This window comes from Oncorhynchus clarkii, chromosome 29 (assembly GCF_045791955.1).
Source record: "Oncorhynchus clarkii lewisi isolate Uvic-CL-2024 chromosome 29, UVic_Ocla_1.0, whole genome shotgun sequence".
In the NCBI taxonomy this organism is placed as follows: Eukaryota; Metazoa; Chordata; class Actinopteri; order Salmoniformes; family Salmonidae; genus Oncorhynchus; species Oncorhynchus clarkii.
This window is the reverse complement of record NC_092175.1, coordinates 5434213-5453950: the sequence shown is the minus strand read 5'-3', so window position 1 is coordinate 5453950 and position 19738 is coordinate 5434213. Positions and strand designations below refer to the sequence as shown.

At 50.7% G+C, this 19738-nt stretch overlaps 1 protein-coding gene across 1 annotated transcript in view; it reads left to right on the top strand.

Annotated features, from left to right (window-relative positions):
• The first annotated feature begins 3515 nt into the window (after positions 1–3515).
• The window catches only part of LOC139388408 (RING finger protein 122-like), a 23930-nt gene continuing 7707 nt past the window's right edge, over positions 3516–19738 (top strand). Inside the window, exons 1-4 of the mRNA XM_071135052.1 lie at positions 3516–3713; positions 5082–5267; positions 9859–9904; positions 10313–10354. Coding sequence (XP_070991153.1) covers positions 5158–5267; positions 9859–9904; positions 10313–10354 — 198 coding nt within the window. The 5' untranslated portion in view covers positions 3516–3713; positions 5082–5157. The remainder of the gene's footprint in view (positions 3714–5081; positions 5268–9858; positions 9905–10312; positions 10355–19738) is intronic.

Below are 19738 nucleotides of genomic sequence, written 5' to 3'. Positions count from 1 at the left end.
TATCTGCCAACTGTTGGCTAGAGCACATGTGTCAATGTAACGGATGTGAAACGGCTAGCTAGTTAGCGGTGGTGCGTGCTAAATAGCGTTTCAATCGGTGACGTCACTTGCTCTGAGACCTTGAAGTAGTGATTCCCCTTGCTCTGCAATAGCTGCTGCTTTTGTGGAGCGATGGGTAACGATGCTTCGTGGGTGACTGTTGTTGATGTGTGCAAGAGGGTCCCTGGTTCGCGCCCGGGTATGGGCGAGGGGACGGTCTAAAGTTATACTGTTACATCAAGACCGGAGTGGGCACATTTTAATTTAACAGTTTTTGTGACAAAACCATCGGTAGAGTTGAACATGCAATGGAAATACATTGAACTTGATTTGTTTTCAGTACATGACAACTTTCGTGTGCAATACAGTCTTCACACACAGAAAAAGACAGTTTGGTGGAAACGCCACTTGTGGGAAAATGTGCATGAAAATACACAGCTACAAAATCAATATTGGTACACTGGGTTTCCACACGTTTAAAAAATATATTCTAATGAAAATCTGTTGCCAATTGGATGGAAACCAGCTATTGTTGCTCAAATGCGATTGAGTTATCTTCAATCCACAGTCACAAATGTACCAACTTTGTTGAGTAGTCACTAATTACCCCAGCTACAAAGTCTCAGAGCATTTGTTGATGCTACGCCATTATTTTTTTTAAATTTAACTAGGCAAATCAGTTTAAAACAAATTCTTATTTACAATGACGACCTACCCCGGCCAAACCCTAATCCGGACGACTTTGGGCCAATTGTGAGTCGCCCTATGGGAGCGACAAAAGAATGAGAACTGGGGTTTTAGGGATATCGTATTCAACTCTAGAAGAAATACTGCATTCTGGCCAGAGGGGTCTCTAAACCTGGACATCGAGTTACAAAATAAAAATGGTCAAAATTTAAGGGAACAGTTTCATGAAACAAGTTGTCTACCCAGAACCTTGCTTGTGGATATTCTAATTGTTTAAATATCCTAAAATAAGACCCCCCCCGGGACACATCCATCCCACCCTGAAATAAAACTGACACATTGTCATGCAGTGCAGGTTTAACAAATGATTAGTAAATGCTTAATTACAAGCCCTTACCCAACAATGCAGTTCAATAAATAGAGTTATGTAAATATTTACAAAATAAACTAAAGTAAAAAATGTAATAAAAAGTAACACAATAAAATAACAATAACGAGGGTATACGCATGGGGTGCCAGTACCGAGTCAATGTCCGGGGGTACATGTTAGTCGAGGTAACTTGTACACGTAGGTAGGGGCAGTGTACACGTAGGGGTGGGGGGGTGTCAATGTAAATAGCCCGGGTGGTCATTTTATTAATTGTTCAGCAGTCTTATGGCTTGGGGGTAGAAGCTGTTAAGGAGCCTTTTGGACCTAGACTTGGCGAACTGGTACTGCTTGCCGTGCAGAGTTTCCCAAGTCGTAGTGGGAGGACCACACACTATATTTGTATAGTGTATCGAATAAAAATCTAAAGTTCAATGTGTTTCCATCACAGTTTCACCTCTATCGATAGTTTTGTCACAAAAACGGTTGCATTAAATAGCAAATGTGCCTAGTCTGGTTTTCGCACATGAGTTCTAGCCAACAGCTCACAGACACAGTTGTGTGAGTATTTTGTGCGAGTTGATTCATCTGCATGATACGGATAAGAGCGAGAATATTTGTATTTGTCAAACGGCAGTCAAGGGTCATGAGACCCTCAATATTTATTGGAAAGCAGCATCAAGCTGATCACCGTGCACTTTCTTTTGTTATTTTGTTTTAATTTTTTAAAAAAACGTTCACCCCTTTTTCTCCCTAATTTCATGGTATCGAATTGGTAGTTACAGTCTTGTCTCATCGCTGCAACTCCCGTAAGGACTCGGGAGAGGCGAAGGTCGAGAGCTGTGCGTCCTCCGAAACACAACCCAGCCAAGCCGCACTGCTTCTTGACGCAATGCCCGCTTAACCCGGAAGCCAGCCGCACCAAGGTGTCTGAGGAAACACCGTACACCTGGCACATTCACACCCTGTGAAGTTCATCATAACTTCTTTCATCGGCACCCTAATAAACTGCATGGTTTCCCGAGTCATAGTGGGAGGACCACACACCCTATTTGTATTTGTATTGATATTTTATTAGGGATCCCCATTAGCTGCTATCTTCTTCCTGGGGTCCATACACATTAAGACACTTATAATACACACAAAACAAAATATAAAACAGCAAACACTGTCATATCTGTCATACACCGTCAAACACTGAGATACACCACATATCCACAACACAAAATGTATGATACCACTATACAACAATATTACAATGTACATGTGTAGAGTGTGTGTGCTAGCGCCCGTATGTGTATACGTGTGCCTGTTCCTGTGTGTGTGTCTCTGCTGTTTCATAAGGTGTATTTGCAACAGGTAAGGTGTATATGCAAGCATCAACTGAATGATTTGAACTGAATGATTTCAAAATCATTTTAAATAGGTTTGAATTCTTCATATTATCATACATTCAATATATTTTGTTTACCTTTAAAAAAAAACTTGCATTACTACACTTTCGCTTTAAATAATGTTTATACATTTACATTTCTTTTTATTTTGGTACAATTATTTTCAACTCAAATTGGCTCGATGAGAGAAGGCGAGGAAAAATGAATTGTTTCCACTTTATACCTCTACAAGGTTGGTGGGTTGAACTAACGTAGGTTAATGCGATTAGCATGAGGTTGTAAGTAACAAGAACATTTCCCAGTACAAAGATATTAGCAGAAAGCTTAAATTGTTAATCTAACTGCACTGTCCAATTTACAGTAGCTATTACAGTGAAAGAATACCATGCTATTATTTGAGGAGAGTGCACAGTTATGAACTTGAAATGTTATTCATAAACCAATTAGGCACATTTGGGCAGTCTTGAGACAACATTTTTAACAAATGCAATGGTTCATTGAATCAGTGTAAAACATTGCCCATACACTGCTGCCATCTAGTGGCCAAAATCTACATTGCGCCTGGATTCCTAAATCACATATTGGTCTTTCTCATGCATTTCAAAGATGATGGTACAAAAAATATAGATATTTTACCAGATCGAATGTGATATATTCTCCTACATTAATTTCACATTTCCACAAATTTCAAAGTGTTTCCTTTCAAATGGTATCACGAATATGCATATAATTGCTTCAGGTCATGAGCGACAGGCAGCTAGATTTGAGTATGTCGTTTTAGGCGAAAATTGGAAAAAGAAAGGGGCGGATCCTTAAATGAATAGGCTTCCCTCACGGAATTAGCTGTAACGTTAATGTTGTGTATGACAATACCAAGGCAGGACTTCTCGCGTTACGAAAATAAGATGTAGAATCAAGAAGTAAAATTGCCTACAGATGTGGTAAGGTACGAGCCACGGTCGACTCCTTTTGCATCTCTATGCCAACTTTTTTCTTTGTCTTTTTTAAAAGTGGCAGTATACCTCAAGGCAAAATTTTCATCTTTATGTCTGTTTTGGTTGGGACATTGGAAAAGAAGGACCATAGAGAGAGAGAAATTCCTACCGAATGAAGAATGTATAGTCCAGCTGTGAGCCGCATCCATTCACGACGAACCACGGGTGTTTATGAAGAATCAACATGTTCTACCATCGAGGGGCAGTCTGTGAGCCTTCTTCGTTATAACGGTAATAATTTTACGCATAACACATTTGTTTCTGTTAACGTTTCTTGTTTTTCAAAAGATTAACTTTACCACTGTGTGATATTGCATTGTTTTGATGGTTTTGCAAGAACAAGTTATGAGCTGACACCACTATGTGACTTTTTGATTTTATTGTATGATATGCGCAAATTTCGCTCCTAACACCAGGTCTACTTGCATCACTTTATAGAATCGTTTCTATTACTAACACATTGGACATTTTGACGACACATATCCTCCGGTGAAAATAAATGATATGATCGTCAGTAATGGAATGTCATTGTCCCTTGGTGACTTTACGTCACTGTAAGTATGCAGTGTGCGCAACTTCTCTTTTGTGCGCAAACAGTTCTTGATATCCAAGTCTGTTTTATGGTAAATTGAGACAACAGACAAGAGTAAACTTATTGATTCTATACTTTATATTACACACACTTATATATTTGCCTTCAAATTATCTTGGGAAAAAAGTGGATTAAGTGTTTGGAAATCACATTCTCATATCCAGTGGCTCTTCTAACAGTGACCCACACCAACATCTGTGCTTCAGAGTGCACGCACAAGCACACACACACACACTGCGCACACACACACACCTGCAGTGTGATCTCTGTTCTCTCAGCCAATAAACTGAACATGTGCTGCTTGACCAATAGAGTTTAGGAATATAAACAGTCTGTAGGCAAGGGCTTACCTAGGGCAGTGTGTACCGTGTGCATGCCGTGTGTGTATGCATGTGAGCAGGTTGTTGTACTTGGACCAGGGCCTGAAAATACAGCTATTCTGTATTCATGCTGTACAGTCATACATCAGAAGACTAGGGCATCAGTAAGCCCCTATAGATGTAACCGATGTGAAATGGCTAGCTAGTTAGCGCTAATAGCGTGGGTGCTTCGTGGGTGGCTGTTGTCGATGTGTGCAGAGTGCCTGGTTCGAGCCCAGGTTGGGGCGAGGAGAGGGAAGGAAGCAATACTGTTACATAGACAAAAGTCACAGTTTTGGATCAGCTCACCTCCCCCAATCCCACCTAACATTAGATACAAACTGCCCTTAGATCAGTGTCTATTGGCAACTTCATATCCTGCCAGCTTCACAGCACCTGAGCTACAGTATGTCTCACCACAGACTGCATCACTTCCTGCTTTGTCAGCGCCTGTTGTCTTATCCCTCACCCACAACAGAGACGGGCTGGGTATCTTACTGTTAATGTGTTACCGTGTGTATGTGTTGTGTTATTCTGGCGTAAGTACCGTGCGTTTGTTTGCGTGCTTGCATTCTTTTTTTGTAATCAACATTCTTAACGTGCACGCTTTTCTGAAATTATTGAATGTTTGTGTGTGTCTCCCTCCAGGGTGTGTGTGTCTGGTTCACTGTCAGAGGGGAAAGATCAGAGGTCACAGCAGGTCGGGGGCTAGAAGTTAGGGATCATGTCTGCCGTGGCGTTCCAGGACCTTCCTCTTAACATCTACATGGTCATCTTCGGGACCGGAGTCTTCGTTTTCGTCCTCAGTCTCATCTTCTGCTGCTACTTCATCAGGTAAACATATCCCTCCATCTATTTATCTATCTGTCTGTCTGCTAGTGTTGCACGGTATACCAAAACTTCCATTCCTTTTTTATACTAAAATGTGAAAAACGGTTGATACTGGTTGTTGGTGTGAGATAGGCATGGGGTGTGGGTGGCTTTTGATACTTTTATTGGATTCCTCATGTCTTACTCATTGTTAGGAGGAATGAAGGTCCAAATCGAATGTTAGGTACTGTATTTATGGAAGACTATATTTTTATTTGTTTTATTTAACTAGGCAAGTCAGTTAGGAACAAATTCTTATTTACAATGATGGCCTGGGATTAAATATAAAAAATAAATACAGTCGTGGCCAAAAGTTTTGAGAATGACACAAATATTAATTCCCACAAAGTTTGCTGCTTCAGTGTCTTTAGATATTTTTGTCAGATGTTACTATGGAATACTGAAGTATAATTACAAGCATTTCACAAGTGTCAAAGGCCTTTATTGACAATTACATGAAGTTGATGCAAAGAGTATTTGCAGTGTTGACCCTTCTTTTTCAAGACCTCTGCAATCCGCCCTGGCATGCTGTCAATGAACTTCTGGGCCACATCCTGACTGATGGCAGCCTATTCTTGCATAATCAATGCTTGGAGTTTGTCAGAATTTGTGGGTTTTTATTTGTCCACCCACCTCTTGAGGATTGACCACAAGTTCTCAATGGGATTATCACTTTTGCCTTGTGGCAAGGTGCTCCATCATGCTAGAAAAGGCATTGTTCATCACCAAACTGTTCCTGGATGATTGGGAGAAGTTGCTCTCGGAGGATGTGTTGGTACCATTCTTTATTCATGGCTGTGTTCTTAGGCAAAATTGTGAGTGAGCCCACTCCCTTGGCTGAGAAGCAACCCCACACATGAATGGTCTCAGGATGCTTTACTGTTGGCATGACACAGGACTGATGGTAGCGCTCACCTTGACTTCTCCGGACAAGCTTTTTTCCGGATGCCCCAAACAATTGGAAAGGGGATTCATCAGATAAAATTACTTCACCCCAGTCCTCAGCAGTCCAATCCCTGTACCTTTTGCAGAATATCAGTCTGTCCCTGATGTTTTTCCTGGAGAGAAGTGGCTTCTTTGCTGCCCTTCTTGACACCAGGCCATCCTCCAAAAGTCTTCGCCTCACTGTGCGTGCTGATGCACTCACACCTGCCTGCTGCCATTCCTGAGCAAGCTCTGTGCTGGTGGTGCCCCGGTACTGGCGCTTGCTGGACTTTCTTGAGCGCCCTGAAGCCTTCTTCACAACAATTGAACCGCTCTCCTTGAAGTTCTTGATGATCTGATAAATGGTTGATTTAGGTGCAATCATACTGGCAGCAATATCCTTGCCTGTGAAGCCCTTTTTGTGCAAAGCAATGATGATGGCACATGTGTCCTTGCAGGAAACCATCGTTGACAGAGGAAGAACAATGATTCCAAAGCACAGCCCCCACACCACTAGAGGGATATCTTCAACCACCAACTTACCATCCTGAGACAAGGCTGAGTATAGCCCACAAAGATCTCTGCCATGGCACAACCCAAGGGGGGGCGCCAACCCAGACAGGATGACCACATCAGTGAATCGTAATGAAATTGAACTCAAAAGATGCCCAGTGATTGAATAGAGCAGTAGCTGAGTTTCTCATTCTGGATCAAGTGCCATTGTGTGACTTTGGCTGATATGCCTACTTTATTTACCGTGGTATCGTTTTGTTATCAAATCCATCCATCTGACAGGTGTGGCATATCAAGAAACTGATTAAACAGCATGATCATTACACAGGTGCACCTTGTGCTGGGGACAATAATAGACCACTCTAAAATGTGCAGTTTTATCACACATCACAATGCCACAGATGTCTCAAGTTTTGAGGGAGCGTGCAATTGGCATGCTGACTGCAGGAATGTTCACCAGAGCTGTTGCCAGATAATTGGTTGTTCAGTTCTCTACCATAAGCCACTTCCAACGTTGTTTTAGAGAATTTGGCAGTACATCTAATCGGCCTCACAACCTCAGACCACATCAGGCTTCTTCACTGCAGGATCGTCTGAGACACCCGGACAGCGGATGAAACTGTAGGTTTGCACAATCAAATCATTTCTGCACAAACTGTCAGAAACCATCGTACGGAAGCTAATTTGCATGCTCGTCATCCTCACCAGGGTCTTGACCTGACTGCAGTTCGGCGTTGTAACCGACTTCAGTGGGTAAATGCTCACCTTTGATGACCATGTCACACTGGAGAAGTGTGCTCTTCATGGATGAATCCGGGTTTCAACTGTACCAGGCAGATGGCAGACAGTGTGTATGGCATCGTTTGAGCGAGGGGTTTGCTGATGTCAATGTTGTGAACAGAGTGCCCCATGGTGGTGGTGGGGTTATGGTATGGGCAGACATAAGCTACGGACAACGAGCACAATTGCATTTTATTGATGACAATTTGAATGCATAGAGATACCGTGATGAGACCCTGAGGCCCATTGTCGTGCCATTCATCCACCGCCATCACCTCATGTTTCAGCATGATAAATGCACAGGCCCATGTTGCAAGGATCTCTACACAATTTCTCGAAGCTGAAAATGTCCCAGTTCTTCCATGGCCTGTTTACTCATCAGACATGTCACCCATTGAGCACGTTTGGGATGCTCTTGATCCACATGTACGACAGTGTTCCAGTTCCCACCAATATGCAACAACTTTGCACAGCCATTGAAGAGGAGTGGGGAAACATTCCACAGGCCACAATCAACAGCCTGATCAACTCTATGCAAAGGAGATGTGTCGCGCTGCATGAGTCAAATGGTGGTCACACCAGATACTGACTGGTTTTCTGATCCATGCCACTACCTTTTTTTTAAAGGTATCTGTGACCAACAAAATCTGTATTCCCAGTCATGTGAAATCCATAGATTTCCTTATATTGTTACATGTTGCGTTTATATTTTTGTTCAGTGTAGATCCCCATGGATCTTGAAATGTCCGAAATGTGTTTGCATGAGTGTGTGTGTGTGACTGTTATTACTGTTACTGTGACTAAGGCTTCTCTAAAAAGCTCTTTAGAATCGGGTCCAGGCTATTGTTTTCATGGGGGACTCCTCACCCGTCCCTCTGTTTCCTCTGTCCTTAAGTATTTCCCAACTCAAACAATCAGCTGCAGATGATTATCAGCCTGGTTTGTCCCTGAGTCTATTTAAGGCCTCAGGCAGCAGCCCCACGGTTGGAAGTAAACGTAGGGTCCTCCTCCTATCCTGAACCTCCCACACATAGGGCCCTATAAAATCCGCGATGCAGAGAACGCTGGATCACGGAATCCTGACATTAAAACAGAATTCAACAATATTCAAAAATGTATTCAACTTAGTAAGGCTTCAACTAAATTTATTGAAAATGAATTAATTTGCCCAAGTTTATCATAAGACTATAAATAGTGATTTGTATTTCCTGCAACTTTCTGAAGAGTCAATGAGAATTGCTCTGGTCTGTGAATGTGCGGTGTCTACCACATTGTGTAGCCTTTAGCAATGATGCTAATGAAAAGTCTTCTGGTAGATAGAAATGTGCCTTTCCCAAAAACCTTCTAAATCAAATGTTAACTACAAAGTAACCTATGCTTACCTGGCAGAATTATAACATTATTATTTGCATCAATCCAGTGGGTATTTGTTTTGCAAACTCTACCATCACAAAAAAAAACACACTAGACAACAGCCTCTTGCTAATTGCACACTGCAATTAAAGGGTAACTACACACAAAAATCTCAATTTCTCTATTTATCCCAGCCCTCAAAAAGTGGTCTCCTGATGTGGTTTAAGCATTGTTGTGGACTCACAAAACAACTCAATTGGATGGTTTTAAAAAGTGGGAATTTGAGAGCAAAACCCAAAGAAAAACTGGAAAATGGAAACCTGAAATAACTAAATGGAGAAAACAGAATTTGGGGAAAAACTCAACGGAATCAGGCAAAAAATAAAACTGATTTAATAGGGCCCTACACACACTTATACAAACACACACAGTAGACAAATGCACATTCACACACACTCACACAAACAAAACACACACATGCACATTTTAAGACATAAATGTCTATTGTTTTCATCTGTGTTGTGACAAAGAGGACATACGACAGTGGTAACTGGAGACTGCTCTGGGTCTGAAGAGTTATTGAGCCTTAATGAAGTGAGATTGTGTTCAGTGTGAACAACACAGCACTGTGTCTGGGGTATTTTTGCTCCACAATGTGGTCCTTTCAAAAGTGGCAGAGAGGAGAGGAAAGCAGAGGCATTATGCCCATTGAAACTGAGTGGGCACAGCGGGCACGAGTCCCTTTACTACATCTGTTTGGTGAAAACGTGCTACCGTATTTATTTATTTTTACACAGAATTATTATTTGGCGATCAATGCACTTTAAAAGTAAAAATACAATTTTGACTAGGGCCAATCGTTTCAGCTTATGTACCTCTAGGGTGACTACAGACAGGTGCATTGAAGACGCCACTGTCTGTCTGCCCTCTTTTTACTCAGCTGTACTAAAAGTCTCTCCTCTCTTTCTGCTCTCCTCCCTCCCAGTAAACTAAGGCACCAGGCTCGGCGAGAGAGCTTTGGATACAAAGCGGTAAGTCAAGTCACAACACCACAAAAAAGTCACGTTCCTGAAGTCTGTCTTCTATAAGTCAGTCATGTTCAACACACTGCACGTATAACACAATTACTTCATGACACGTTTGCATACAAACTCAGGGTGCCTTCCAGGTCACCTTTTTTGCAGTCGTGCTGTCCATATAATCAGAAGCACAATGCCTGGAGAGTTGTTTAAAATCTCAGGAATACATTACAGAAATATATTGTAACTGCAATGAAGACCGTCCCACATCAATCCTCACAGTGTCTCCGGCCCCCTAGTGTTGAGAGCAAAACCATCCCAATGATCTTTTAAACGCTCCTTCATCTTGTGAATAGAAAACCTGTTTCATTCCATGTTTGTCTCACAACTCTAGCGGTAATCACCGATGCTTTTTCACAGGTGGTATTCAAAGGGGATACAAAGAAACTGAATCTACAAGGGGTAAGTTTGTTATTCTTCTTTCCATTATGCTTCTGTTTAGTGCACTTTTTTTACACTCTCCAACCACCTTCTCTCTCTCCCCTGGTTTCTCTCTCGCGCGCCCTCTCTCTCTCTCCCCTTGTTTCTCTCTCTCGCGCTCTCTCTCTCTCCCCTGGTTTCTCTCTCTCGCGCGCGCTCTCTCTCCCCTGGTTTCTCTCTCTCGCGCGCTCTCTCTCTCTCCCCTGGTTTCTCTCTCGCGTGCAAGCTCTCTCTCTCCCCTGGTTTCTCTCTCTCGCGCGCGCTCTCTCTCCCCTGGTTTCTCTCTCTCGCGCCCCCTGGTTTCTCTCTCTCGCTCGCTCTCTCTCCCCCCTGGTTTCTCTCTCTCGCTCGCTCTCTCTCCCCCTGTTTCTCTCTCTCATGCGCTCTCTCTCCCCCTGTTTCTCTCTCTCGCGCGCTCTCTCTCCCCCTGTTTCTCTCTCTCGCGCGCTCTCTCCCCTGGTTTCTCTCTCGCGCTCTCTCTCTCCCCTGGTTTCTCTCTCTCGCGCGCTCTCTCTCTCTCCCCTGGTTTCTCTCTCACGCGCGCTCTCTCTCCCCTGGTTTCTCTCTCTCGCGCGCGCTCTCTCTCTCTCGCGCGCTCTCTCTCTCTCCCCTGGTTTCTCTCTCTCGCGCGCTCTCTCTCTCTCCACTGGTTTCTCTCTCGCGCGCGCTCTCTCTCTCGCGCGCTCTCTCTCTCCCCTGGTTTCTCTCTCTCGCGCGCTCCCTCTCTCTCTCTCCTGGTTTCTCTCGCGCGCTCTCTCTCTCTCCCCTGGTTTCTCTCTCTCGCGCGCTCTCTCTCTCCCCTTGTTTCTCTCTCTCGCGCTCTCTCTCTCTCCCCTGGTTTCTCTCTCGCGCGCGCTCTCTCTCCCCTGGTTTCTCTCTATCACGCGCTCTCTCTCCCCTGGTTTCTCTCTCTCGCGCTCTCTCTCTCGTGCGCTCTCTCTCCCCTGGTTTCTCTCTCTCCCCTGGTTTCTCTCTCTTGCGCGCTCTCTCTCCCCTGGTTTCTCTCTCTCGCGCTCTCTCTCTCCCCTTGTTTCTCTCTCTCGCGCTCTCTCTCTCTCCCCTGGTTTCGCTCTCTCGCGCGCGCGCTCTCTCTCCCCTGGTTTCTCTCTCTCGCGCGCTCTCTCTCCCCTGGTTTCTCTCTCTCGCGCGCTCTCTCTCTCCCCTGGTTTCTCTCTCTCGCGCGCTCTCTCTCTCCCCTGGTTTCTCTCTCTCGCGCGCTCTCTCCCCTGCTTTCTCTCTCTCTCGCGCACTCTCTCTCCCCTGGTTTCTCTCTCTCGCGCACTCTCTCTCCCCTGGTTTCTCTCTCTCGCGCTCTCTCTCTCTCTCCCCTGGTTTCTCTCTCTCGCGCTCTCTCCCTCTCCCCTGGTTTCTCTCTCTCGCGCTCTCTCTCTCTCCCCTGGTTTCTCTCTCTCCCCTGGTTTCTCTCTCTCGCGCGCTCTCTCTCCCCTGGTTTCTCTCTCGCGCGCTCTCTCTCCCCTGGTTTCTCTCTCGCGCGCTCTCTCTCCCCTGGTTTCTCTCTCGCGCGCTCTCTATCCCCTTGTTTCTCTCTCTCGCGCGCTGTCTCTACCCTGGTTTCTCTCTCTCGCGCGCTCTCTCTCCCCTGGTTTCTCTCTCTCCCCTGGTTTCTCTCTCTCCCCTGGTTTCTCTCTCTCGCGCGCTCTCTCCCCTGGTTTCTCTCTCTCGCGCGCTCTCTCTCTCCCCTGGTTTCTCTCTCTCGCGCGCTCTCTCTCCCCTTGTTTCTTTCTCTCGCACGCTCTCTCTCTCTCCCCGGGTTTCTCTCTCTCGCGCGCTCTCTCTCTCTCCCCTGGTTTCTCTCTCTCGCGCGCTCTCTCTCTCCCCTGGTTTCTCTCTCTCGCGCGCTCTCTCTCTCCCCTGGTTTCTCTCTCTCGCGCGCTCTCTCTCTCCCCTGGTTTCTCTCTCTAACGCGCTCTCTCTACCCTGGTTTCTCTCTCGCGCGCGCTCTCTCTCCTCTGGTTTCTCTCTTTCGCGCGCTCTCTCTCCCCTGGTTTCTCTCTCTCTCGCGCGCTCTCTCTCCCCTGGTTTCTCTCTCTCGCGCACGCTCTCTCTCTCCTGGTTTCTCTCTCTCCCCTGGTTTCTCTCTCTCGCGCGCTCTCTCCCCTGGTTTCTCTCTCTCGCGCGCTCTCTCTCTCCCCTGGTTTCTCTCTCTCGCGCGTTCTCTCTCCCCCCTGGTTTCTCTCTCTCGCACGCTCTCTCTCCCCTGGTTTATCTCTCGCGCGCGCTCGCTCTCTCCCCTGGTTTCTCTCTCTCGCGCTCTCTCTCTCTCTCCCCTGGTTTCTCTCTCTCGCGCGCTCTCTCTCTCTCTCCCCTGGTTTCTCTCTCTCGCGCGCTCTCTCTCTCTCTCCCCTGGTTTCTCTCTCTCGCGCGCTCTCTCTCTCTCTCCCCTGGTTTCTCTCTCTCGCGCGCTCTCTCTCTCTCTCCCCTGGTTTCTCTCTCTCGCGCGCTCTCTCTCTCTCTCCTGGTTTCTCTCTCTCCCGCGGTTTCTCTCTCTCGCGCGCTCTCTCCCCTGGTTTCTCTCTCTCGCGCGCTCTCTCTCTCCCCTGGTTTCTCTCTCTCGCGCGTTCTCTCTCCCCCCTGGTTTCTCTCTCTCGCACGCTCTCTCTCCCCTGGTTTATCTCTCGCGCGCGCTCGCTCTCTCCCCTGGTTTCTCTCTCTCTCGCGCGCTCTCTCTCCCCTGGTTTCTCTCTCTCGCGCGCGCTCTCTCTCTCCTGGTTTCTCTCTCTCCCCTGGTTTCTCTCTCTCGCGCGCTCTCTCCCCTGGTTTCTCTCTCTCGCGCGCTCTCTCTCTCCCCTGGTTTCTCTCTCGCGCGCGTTCTCTCTCCCCCCTGGTTTCTCTCTCTCGCACGCTCTCTCTCCCCTGGTTTATCTCTCGCGCGCGCTCTCTCTCTCCCCTGGTTTCTCTCTCTCGCGCGCGCTCTCTCTCTCCTGGTTTCTCTCTCTCCCCTGGTTTCTCTCTCTCGCGCGCTCTCTCTCTCCCCTGGTTTCTCTCTCTCGCGCGCTCTCTCTCTCCCCTGGTTTCTCTCTCTCGCGCGCTCTCTCTCTCTCTCCCCTGGTTTCTCTCTCTCGCGCGCTCTCTCTCTCTCCCCTGGTTTCTCTCTCTCGCGCGCTCTCTCTCTCTCTCCCCTGGTTTCTCTCTCTCGCGCGCTCTCTCTCTCTCTCTCCTGGTTTCTCTCTCGCACGCGCTCTCTCTCTCCCCTTGTTTCTCTCTCTCGCGCTCTCTCTCTCTCCCCTGGTTTCTCTCTCGCGCGCTCTCTCTCCCCTGGTTTCTCTCTCGCGCGCTCTCTTTCTCCCCTGGTTTCTCTCTCTCGCGCGCTCTCTCTCTCTCTCCTGGTTTCTCTCTCTCCCCTGGTTTCTCTCTCTCGCGCGCTCTCTCCCCTGGTTTCTCTCTCTCGCGCGCTCTCTCTCTCCCCTGGTTTCTCTCTCTCGCGCGTTCTCTCTCCCCCCTGGTTTCTCTCTCTCGCACGCTCTCTCTCCCCTGGTGTATCTCTCGCGCGCGCTCGCTCTCTCCCCTGGTTTCTCTCTCTCTCGCGCGCTCTCTCTCCCCTGGTTTCTCTCTCTCGCGCGCGCTCTCTCTCTCCTGGTTTCTCTCTCTCCCCTGGTTTCTCTCTCTCGCGCGCTCTCTCCCCTGGTTTCTCTCTCTCGCGCGCTCTCTCTCTCCCGTGGTTTCTCTCTCTCGCGCGTTCTCTCTCCCCCCTGGTTTCTCTCTCTCGCACGCTCTCTCTCCCCTGGTTTATCTCTCGCGCGCGCTCTCTCTCTCCCCTGGTTTCTCTCTCTCGCGCGCGCTCTCTCTCTCCTGGTTTCTCTCTCTCCCCTGGTTTCTCTCTCTCGCGCGCTCTCTCTCTCCCCTGGTTTCTCTCTCTCGCGCGCTCTCTCTCTCCCCTGGTTTCTCTCTCTCGCGCGCTCTCTCTCTCTCTCTCCCCTGGTTTCTCTCTCTCGCGCGCTCTCTCTCTCTCCCCTGGTTTCTCTCTCTCGCGCGCTCTCTCTCTCTCTCCCCTGGTTTCTCTCTCTCGCGCGCTCTCTCTCTCTCTCTCCTGGTTTCTCTCTCGCACGCGCTCTCTCTCTCCCCTTGTTTCTCTCTCTCGCGCTCTCTCTCTCTCCCCTGGTTTCTCTCGCGCGCTCTCTCTCCCCTGGTTTCTCTCTCGCGCGCTCTCTTTCTCCCCTGGTTTCTCTCTCGCGCGCGCGCTCTCTCTCTCTCCCCTGGTTTCTCTCTCGCGCGCGCGCTCTCTCTCTCTCCCCTGGTTTCTCTCTCTCTCGCGCGCTCTCTCTCTCTCCCCTGGTTTCTCTCTCTCGCGCTCTGCTCTCTCTCTCTCTCCCCTGGTTTCTCTCTCTCGCGCGCTCTCTCTCTCTCCCCTGGTTTCTCTCTCGCGCGCGCTCTCTCTCTCCCCTGGTTTCTCTCTCTCGCGCGCTCTCTCTCTCGCCCCTGGTTTCTCTCTCTCGCGCGCTCTCTCTCTCCCCTGGTTTCTCTCTCTCGCGCTCTGCTCTCTCTCTCTCCCCTGGTTTCTCTCTCGCGCGCTCTCTCTCCCCTTGTTTCTCTCTCTCGCGCGCTGTCTCTACCCTGGTTTCTCTCTCTCGCGCGCTCTCTCTCCCCTGGTTTCTCTCTCTCCCCTGGTTTCTCTCTCTCCCCTGGTTTCTCTCTCTCGCGCGCTCTCTCCCCTGGTTTCTCTCTCTCGCGCGCTCTCTCTCTCCCCTGGTTTCTCTCTCTCGCGCGCTCTCTCTCCCCTTGTTTCTTTCTCTCGCACGCTCTCTCTCTCTCCCCGGGTTTCTCTCTCTCGCACGCTCTCTCTCTCTCCCCTGGTTTCTCTCTCTCGCGCGCTCTCTCTCTCCCCTGGTTTCTCTCTCTCGCGCGCTCTCTCTCTCCCCTGGTTTCTCTCTCTCACGCGCTCTCTCTCTCCCCTGGTTTCTCTCTCTAACGCGCTCTCTCTACCCTGGTTTCTCTCTCGCGCGCGCTCTCTCTCCTCTGGTTTCTCTCTTTCGCGCGCTCTCTCTCCCCTGGTTTCTCTCTCTCTCGCGCGCTCTCTCTCCCCTGGTTTCTCTCTCTCGCGCACGCTCTCTCTCTCCTGGTTTCTCTCTCTCCCCTGGTTTATCTCTCTCGCGCGCTCTCTCCCCTGGTTTCTCTCTCTCGCGCGCTCTCTCTCTCCCCTGGTTTCTCTCTCTCGCGCGTTCTCTCTCCCCCCTGGTTTCTCTCTCTCGCACGCTCTCTCTCCCCTGGTTTATCTCTCGCGCGCGCTCGCTCTCTCCCCTGGTTTCTCTCTCTCGCGCGCTCTCTCTCTCCCCTGGTTTCTCTCTCTCGCGCGCTCTCTCTCTCTCTCCCCTGGTTTCTCTCTCTCGCGCGCTCTCTCTCTCTCTCCCCTGGTTTCTCTCTCTCGCGCGCTCTCTCTCTCTCTCCCCTGGTTTCTCTCTTTCGCGCGCTCTCTCTCTCTCTCCCCTGGTTTCTCTCTCTCGAGCGCGCTCTCTCTCTCTCCTGGTTTCTCTCTCTCCCCTGGTTTCTCTCTCGCGCGCGCTCTCTCCCCTGGTTTCTCTCTCTCGCGCGCTCTCTCTCTCCCCTGGTTTCTCTCTCTCGCGCGTTCTCTCTCCCCCCTGGTTTCTCTCTCTCGCACGCTCTCTCTCCCCTGGTTTATCTCTCGCGCGCGCTCGCTCTCTCCCCTGGTTTCTCTCTCTCTCGCGCGCTCTCTCTCCCCTGGTTTCTCTCTCTCGCGCGCGCTCTCTCTCTCCTGGTTTCTCTCTCTCCCCTGGTTTCTCTCTCTCGCGCGCTCTCTCCCCTGGTTTCTCTCTCTCGCGCGCTCTCTCTCTCCCCTGGTTTCTCTCTCTCGCGCGTTCTCTCTCCCCCCTGGTTTCTCTCTCTCGCACGCTCTCTCTCCCCTGGTTTATCTCTCGTGCGCGCTCGCTCTCTCCCCTGGTTTCTCTCTCTCGCGCGCTCTCTCTCTCCCCTGGTTTCTCTCTCTCGCGCGCTCTCTCTCTCCCCTGGTTTCTCTCTCTCGCGCGCTCTCTCTCTCTCTCCCCTGGTTTCTCTCTCTCGCGCGCTCTCTCTCTCTCTCCCCTGGTTTCTCTCTCTCGCGCGCTCTCTCTCTCTCTCTCCTGGTTTCTCTCTCGCGCGCGCTCTCTCTCTCCCCTTGTTTCTCTCTCTCGCGCTCTCTCTCTCTCCCCTGGTTTCTCTCTCGCGCGCTCTCTCTCCCCTGGTTTCTCTCTCGCGCGCTCTCTCTCTCCCCTGGTTTCTCTCTCGGGCGCGCGCTCTCTCTCTCTCCCCTGGTTTCTCTCTCGCGCGCGCGCTCTCTCTCTCTCTCCCCTGGTTTCTCTCTCTCTCGCGCGCTCTCTCTCTCTCCCCTGGTTTCTCTCTCTCGCGCTCTGCTCTCTCTCTCTCTCCCCTGGTTTCTCTCTCTCGCGCGCTCTCTCTCTCTCCCCTGGTTTCTCTCTCGCGCGCGCTCTCTCTCTCCCCTGGTTTCTCTCTCTCGCGCGCTCTCTCTCTCTCCCCTGGTTTCTCTCTCTCGCGCGCTCTCTCTCTCCCCTGGTTTCTCTCTCTCGCGCTCTGCTCTCTCTCTCTCCCCTGGTTTCTCTCTCGCGCGCGCTCTCTCTCTCCCCTGGTTTCTCTCTCTCGCGCGCTCTCTCTCTCTCCCCTGGTTTCTCTCTCTCGCGCGCTCTCTCTCTCTCCCCTGGTTTCTCTCTCTCGCGCGCGCTCTCTCTCTCTCTTCCCTGGTTTCTCTCTCTCGCGCTCTCTCTCTCTCCCCTGGTTTCTCTCTCTCTCTCTCTCTCTCTCTCTCTCTTCCCTGGTTTCTCTCTCTCGCGCTCTCTCTCTCTCCCCTGGTTTCTCTCTCTCGCAAGCTCTCTCTCTCTCTCCCCTGGTTTCTCTCTCTCGCGCGCTCTCTCTCCCCTGGTTTCTCTCTCTCTCACGCGCGCTCTCTCTCTCTCTCTCTCTTCCCTGGTTTCTCTCTCTCGCGCGCTCTCTCTCTCTCTCTCTCTTCCCTGGTTTCTCTCTCTCGCGCGCTCTCTCTCTCCCCTGGTTTCTCTCTCGCGCGCTCTCTCTCCCCTGGTTTCTCTCTCTCGCGCGCTCTCTCCCCTGGTTTCTCTCTCTCGCGCGCTCTCTCTCTCTCCCCTTGTTTTCCTCTCTCTCACGCGCGCTCTCTCTCTCTCCCCTGGTTTCTCTCTCTCGCGCGCTCTCTCTCTCTCCCCTGGTTTCTCTCTCTCGCGCGCTCTCTCTCTCTCTCTCCCCTGGTTTCTCTCTCGCGCGCGCACGCTCTTCTTTCTTTCTCTCTCTCTCTCTCTCTCTCTCTCTCTCTCTCTCTCTCTCTCTCTCTCTCTCTCTCTCTCTCCCCTGGTTTCTCTCTCTCTCGCGCGCGCTCTCTCTCCCCTGGTTTCTCTCTCGCGCGCGCTCTCTCTCCCCTGGTTTCTCTCTCTCGCGCGCTCTCTCTCTCTCCCCCTGTTTCTCTCTCGCGCTCTCTCTCTCCCCCTGTTTCTCTCTCTCGCGTGCTCTCTCTCTCTCTTTCCCTGGTTTCTCTCTCTCGCGCGCTCTCTCTCTCTCCCCTGGTTTCTCTCTCTCGCACGCTCTCTCTCTCCCCTGGTTTCTCTCTCGCGCGCTCTCTCTCCCCTGGTTTCTCTCTCGCGCGCTCTCTCCCCTGGTTTCTCTCTCTCGCGCGCTCTCTCTCTCTCCCCTTGTTTTCCTCTCTCTCCCGCGCGCTCTCTCTCTCTCCCCTGGTTTCTCTCTCTCGCGCGCTCTCTCTCTCTCTCCCCTGGTTTCTCTCTCTCTCGCGCGCTCTCTCTCTCTCTCCCCTGGTTTCTCTCTCGCGCGCGCGCGCTCTTCTTTCTTTCTCTCTCTCTCTCTCTCTCTCTCTCTCTCTCTCTCTCTCTCTCTCTCTCCCCTTGTTTCTCTCTCTCTCGCGCGCGCTCTCTCTCCCCTGATTTCTCTCTCGCGCGCGCTCTCTCCCCTGGTTTCTCTCTCGCGCGCTCTCTCTCTCTCCCCTGGTTTCTCTCTCTCGCACGCTCTCTCTCTCCCCCCTGGTTACTCTCTCTCGCGCGCTCTCTCTCTCCCCTGGTTTCTCTCTCTCTCGCGCGCTCTCTCTCTCGCGCGCTCTCTCTCTCTCTCTCCCCTGGTTTCTCTCTCTCGCGCGCTCTCTCTCTCTCTCCCCTGGTTTCTCGCTCTCGCGCGCTCTCTCTCTCCCCTGGTTTCTCTCTCTCGCGCGCTCTCTCTCCCCTGGTTTCTCTCTCTCGCGCGCTCTCTCTCCCCTGGTTTCTCTGTCTCGCGCGCTCTCTCTCTCTCTCTCCCCTGGTTTCTCTCTCGCGCGCGCGCTCTCTCTCTCTCTCTCTCCCCGGGTTTCTCTCTCTCGTGCGCACTCTCTCTCTCTCCCCTGGTTTCTCTCTCTCGCGCGCTCTCTCTCTCCCCCCTGGTTACTCTCTCTCGCGCGCTCTCTCTCTCCCCTGGTTTCTCTCTCTCTCGCGCGCTCTCTCTCTCTCTCTTCCCTGGTTTCTCTCTCTCGCGCGCTCTCTCTCTCTCTCTCCCCCCTGGTTTCTCTCTCTCGCGCGCTCTCTCTCCCCGGGTTTCTCTCTCTCGCGCGCTCTCTCTCTCCCCCCTGGTTTCTCTCTCTCGCGCGCTCTCTCTCTCCCCTGGTTTCTCTCTCTCGCGCGCTCTCTCTCCCCTGGTTTCTCTCTCTCGCGCGCTCTCTCTCCCCTGGTTTCTCTGTCTCGCGCGCTCTCTCTCTCTCTCTCCCCTGGTTTCTCTCTCTCGCGCGCGCTCTCTCTCTCTCTCTCTCCCCTGGTTTCTCTCTCTCGTGCGCACTTTCTCTCTCTCCCCTGGTTTCTCTCTCTCGCGCGCTCTCTCTCTCCCCCCTGGTTACTCTCTCTCGCGCGCTCTCTCTCTCCCCTGGTTTCTCTCTCTCTCGCGCGCTCTCTCTCTCGCGCGCTCTCTCTCTCTCTCTCTCCCCTGGTTTCTCTCTCTCGCGCGCTCTCTCTCTCTCTCCCCTGGTTTCTCTCTCTCTCGCGCGCGCTCTCTCTCTCTCTCTCTCTTCCCTGGTTTCTCTCTCTCGCGCGCTCTCTCTCTCTCTCTCTCCCCTGGTTTCTCTCTCGCGCGCTCTCTCTCTCCCCTGGTTTCTCTCTTGCGCGCTCTCTCTCCCCTGGTTTCTCTCTCTCGCGCGCTCTCTCTCCCCTGGTTTCTCTCTCTCGCGCGCTCTCTCTCCCCTGGTTTCTCTCTCTCGCGCTCTCTCTCCCCTGGTTTCTCTCTCTCGCGCGCTCTCTCTCTCTCCCCTGGTTTTTCTCTCTCTCGCGCGCGCTCTCTCTCTCTCCCCTGGTTTCTCTCTCTCTCTCCCCTGGTTTCTCTCTCTCTCGCGCGCGTTCTCTCTCCCCTGGTTTCTCTCTCGCGCGCGCT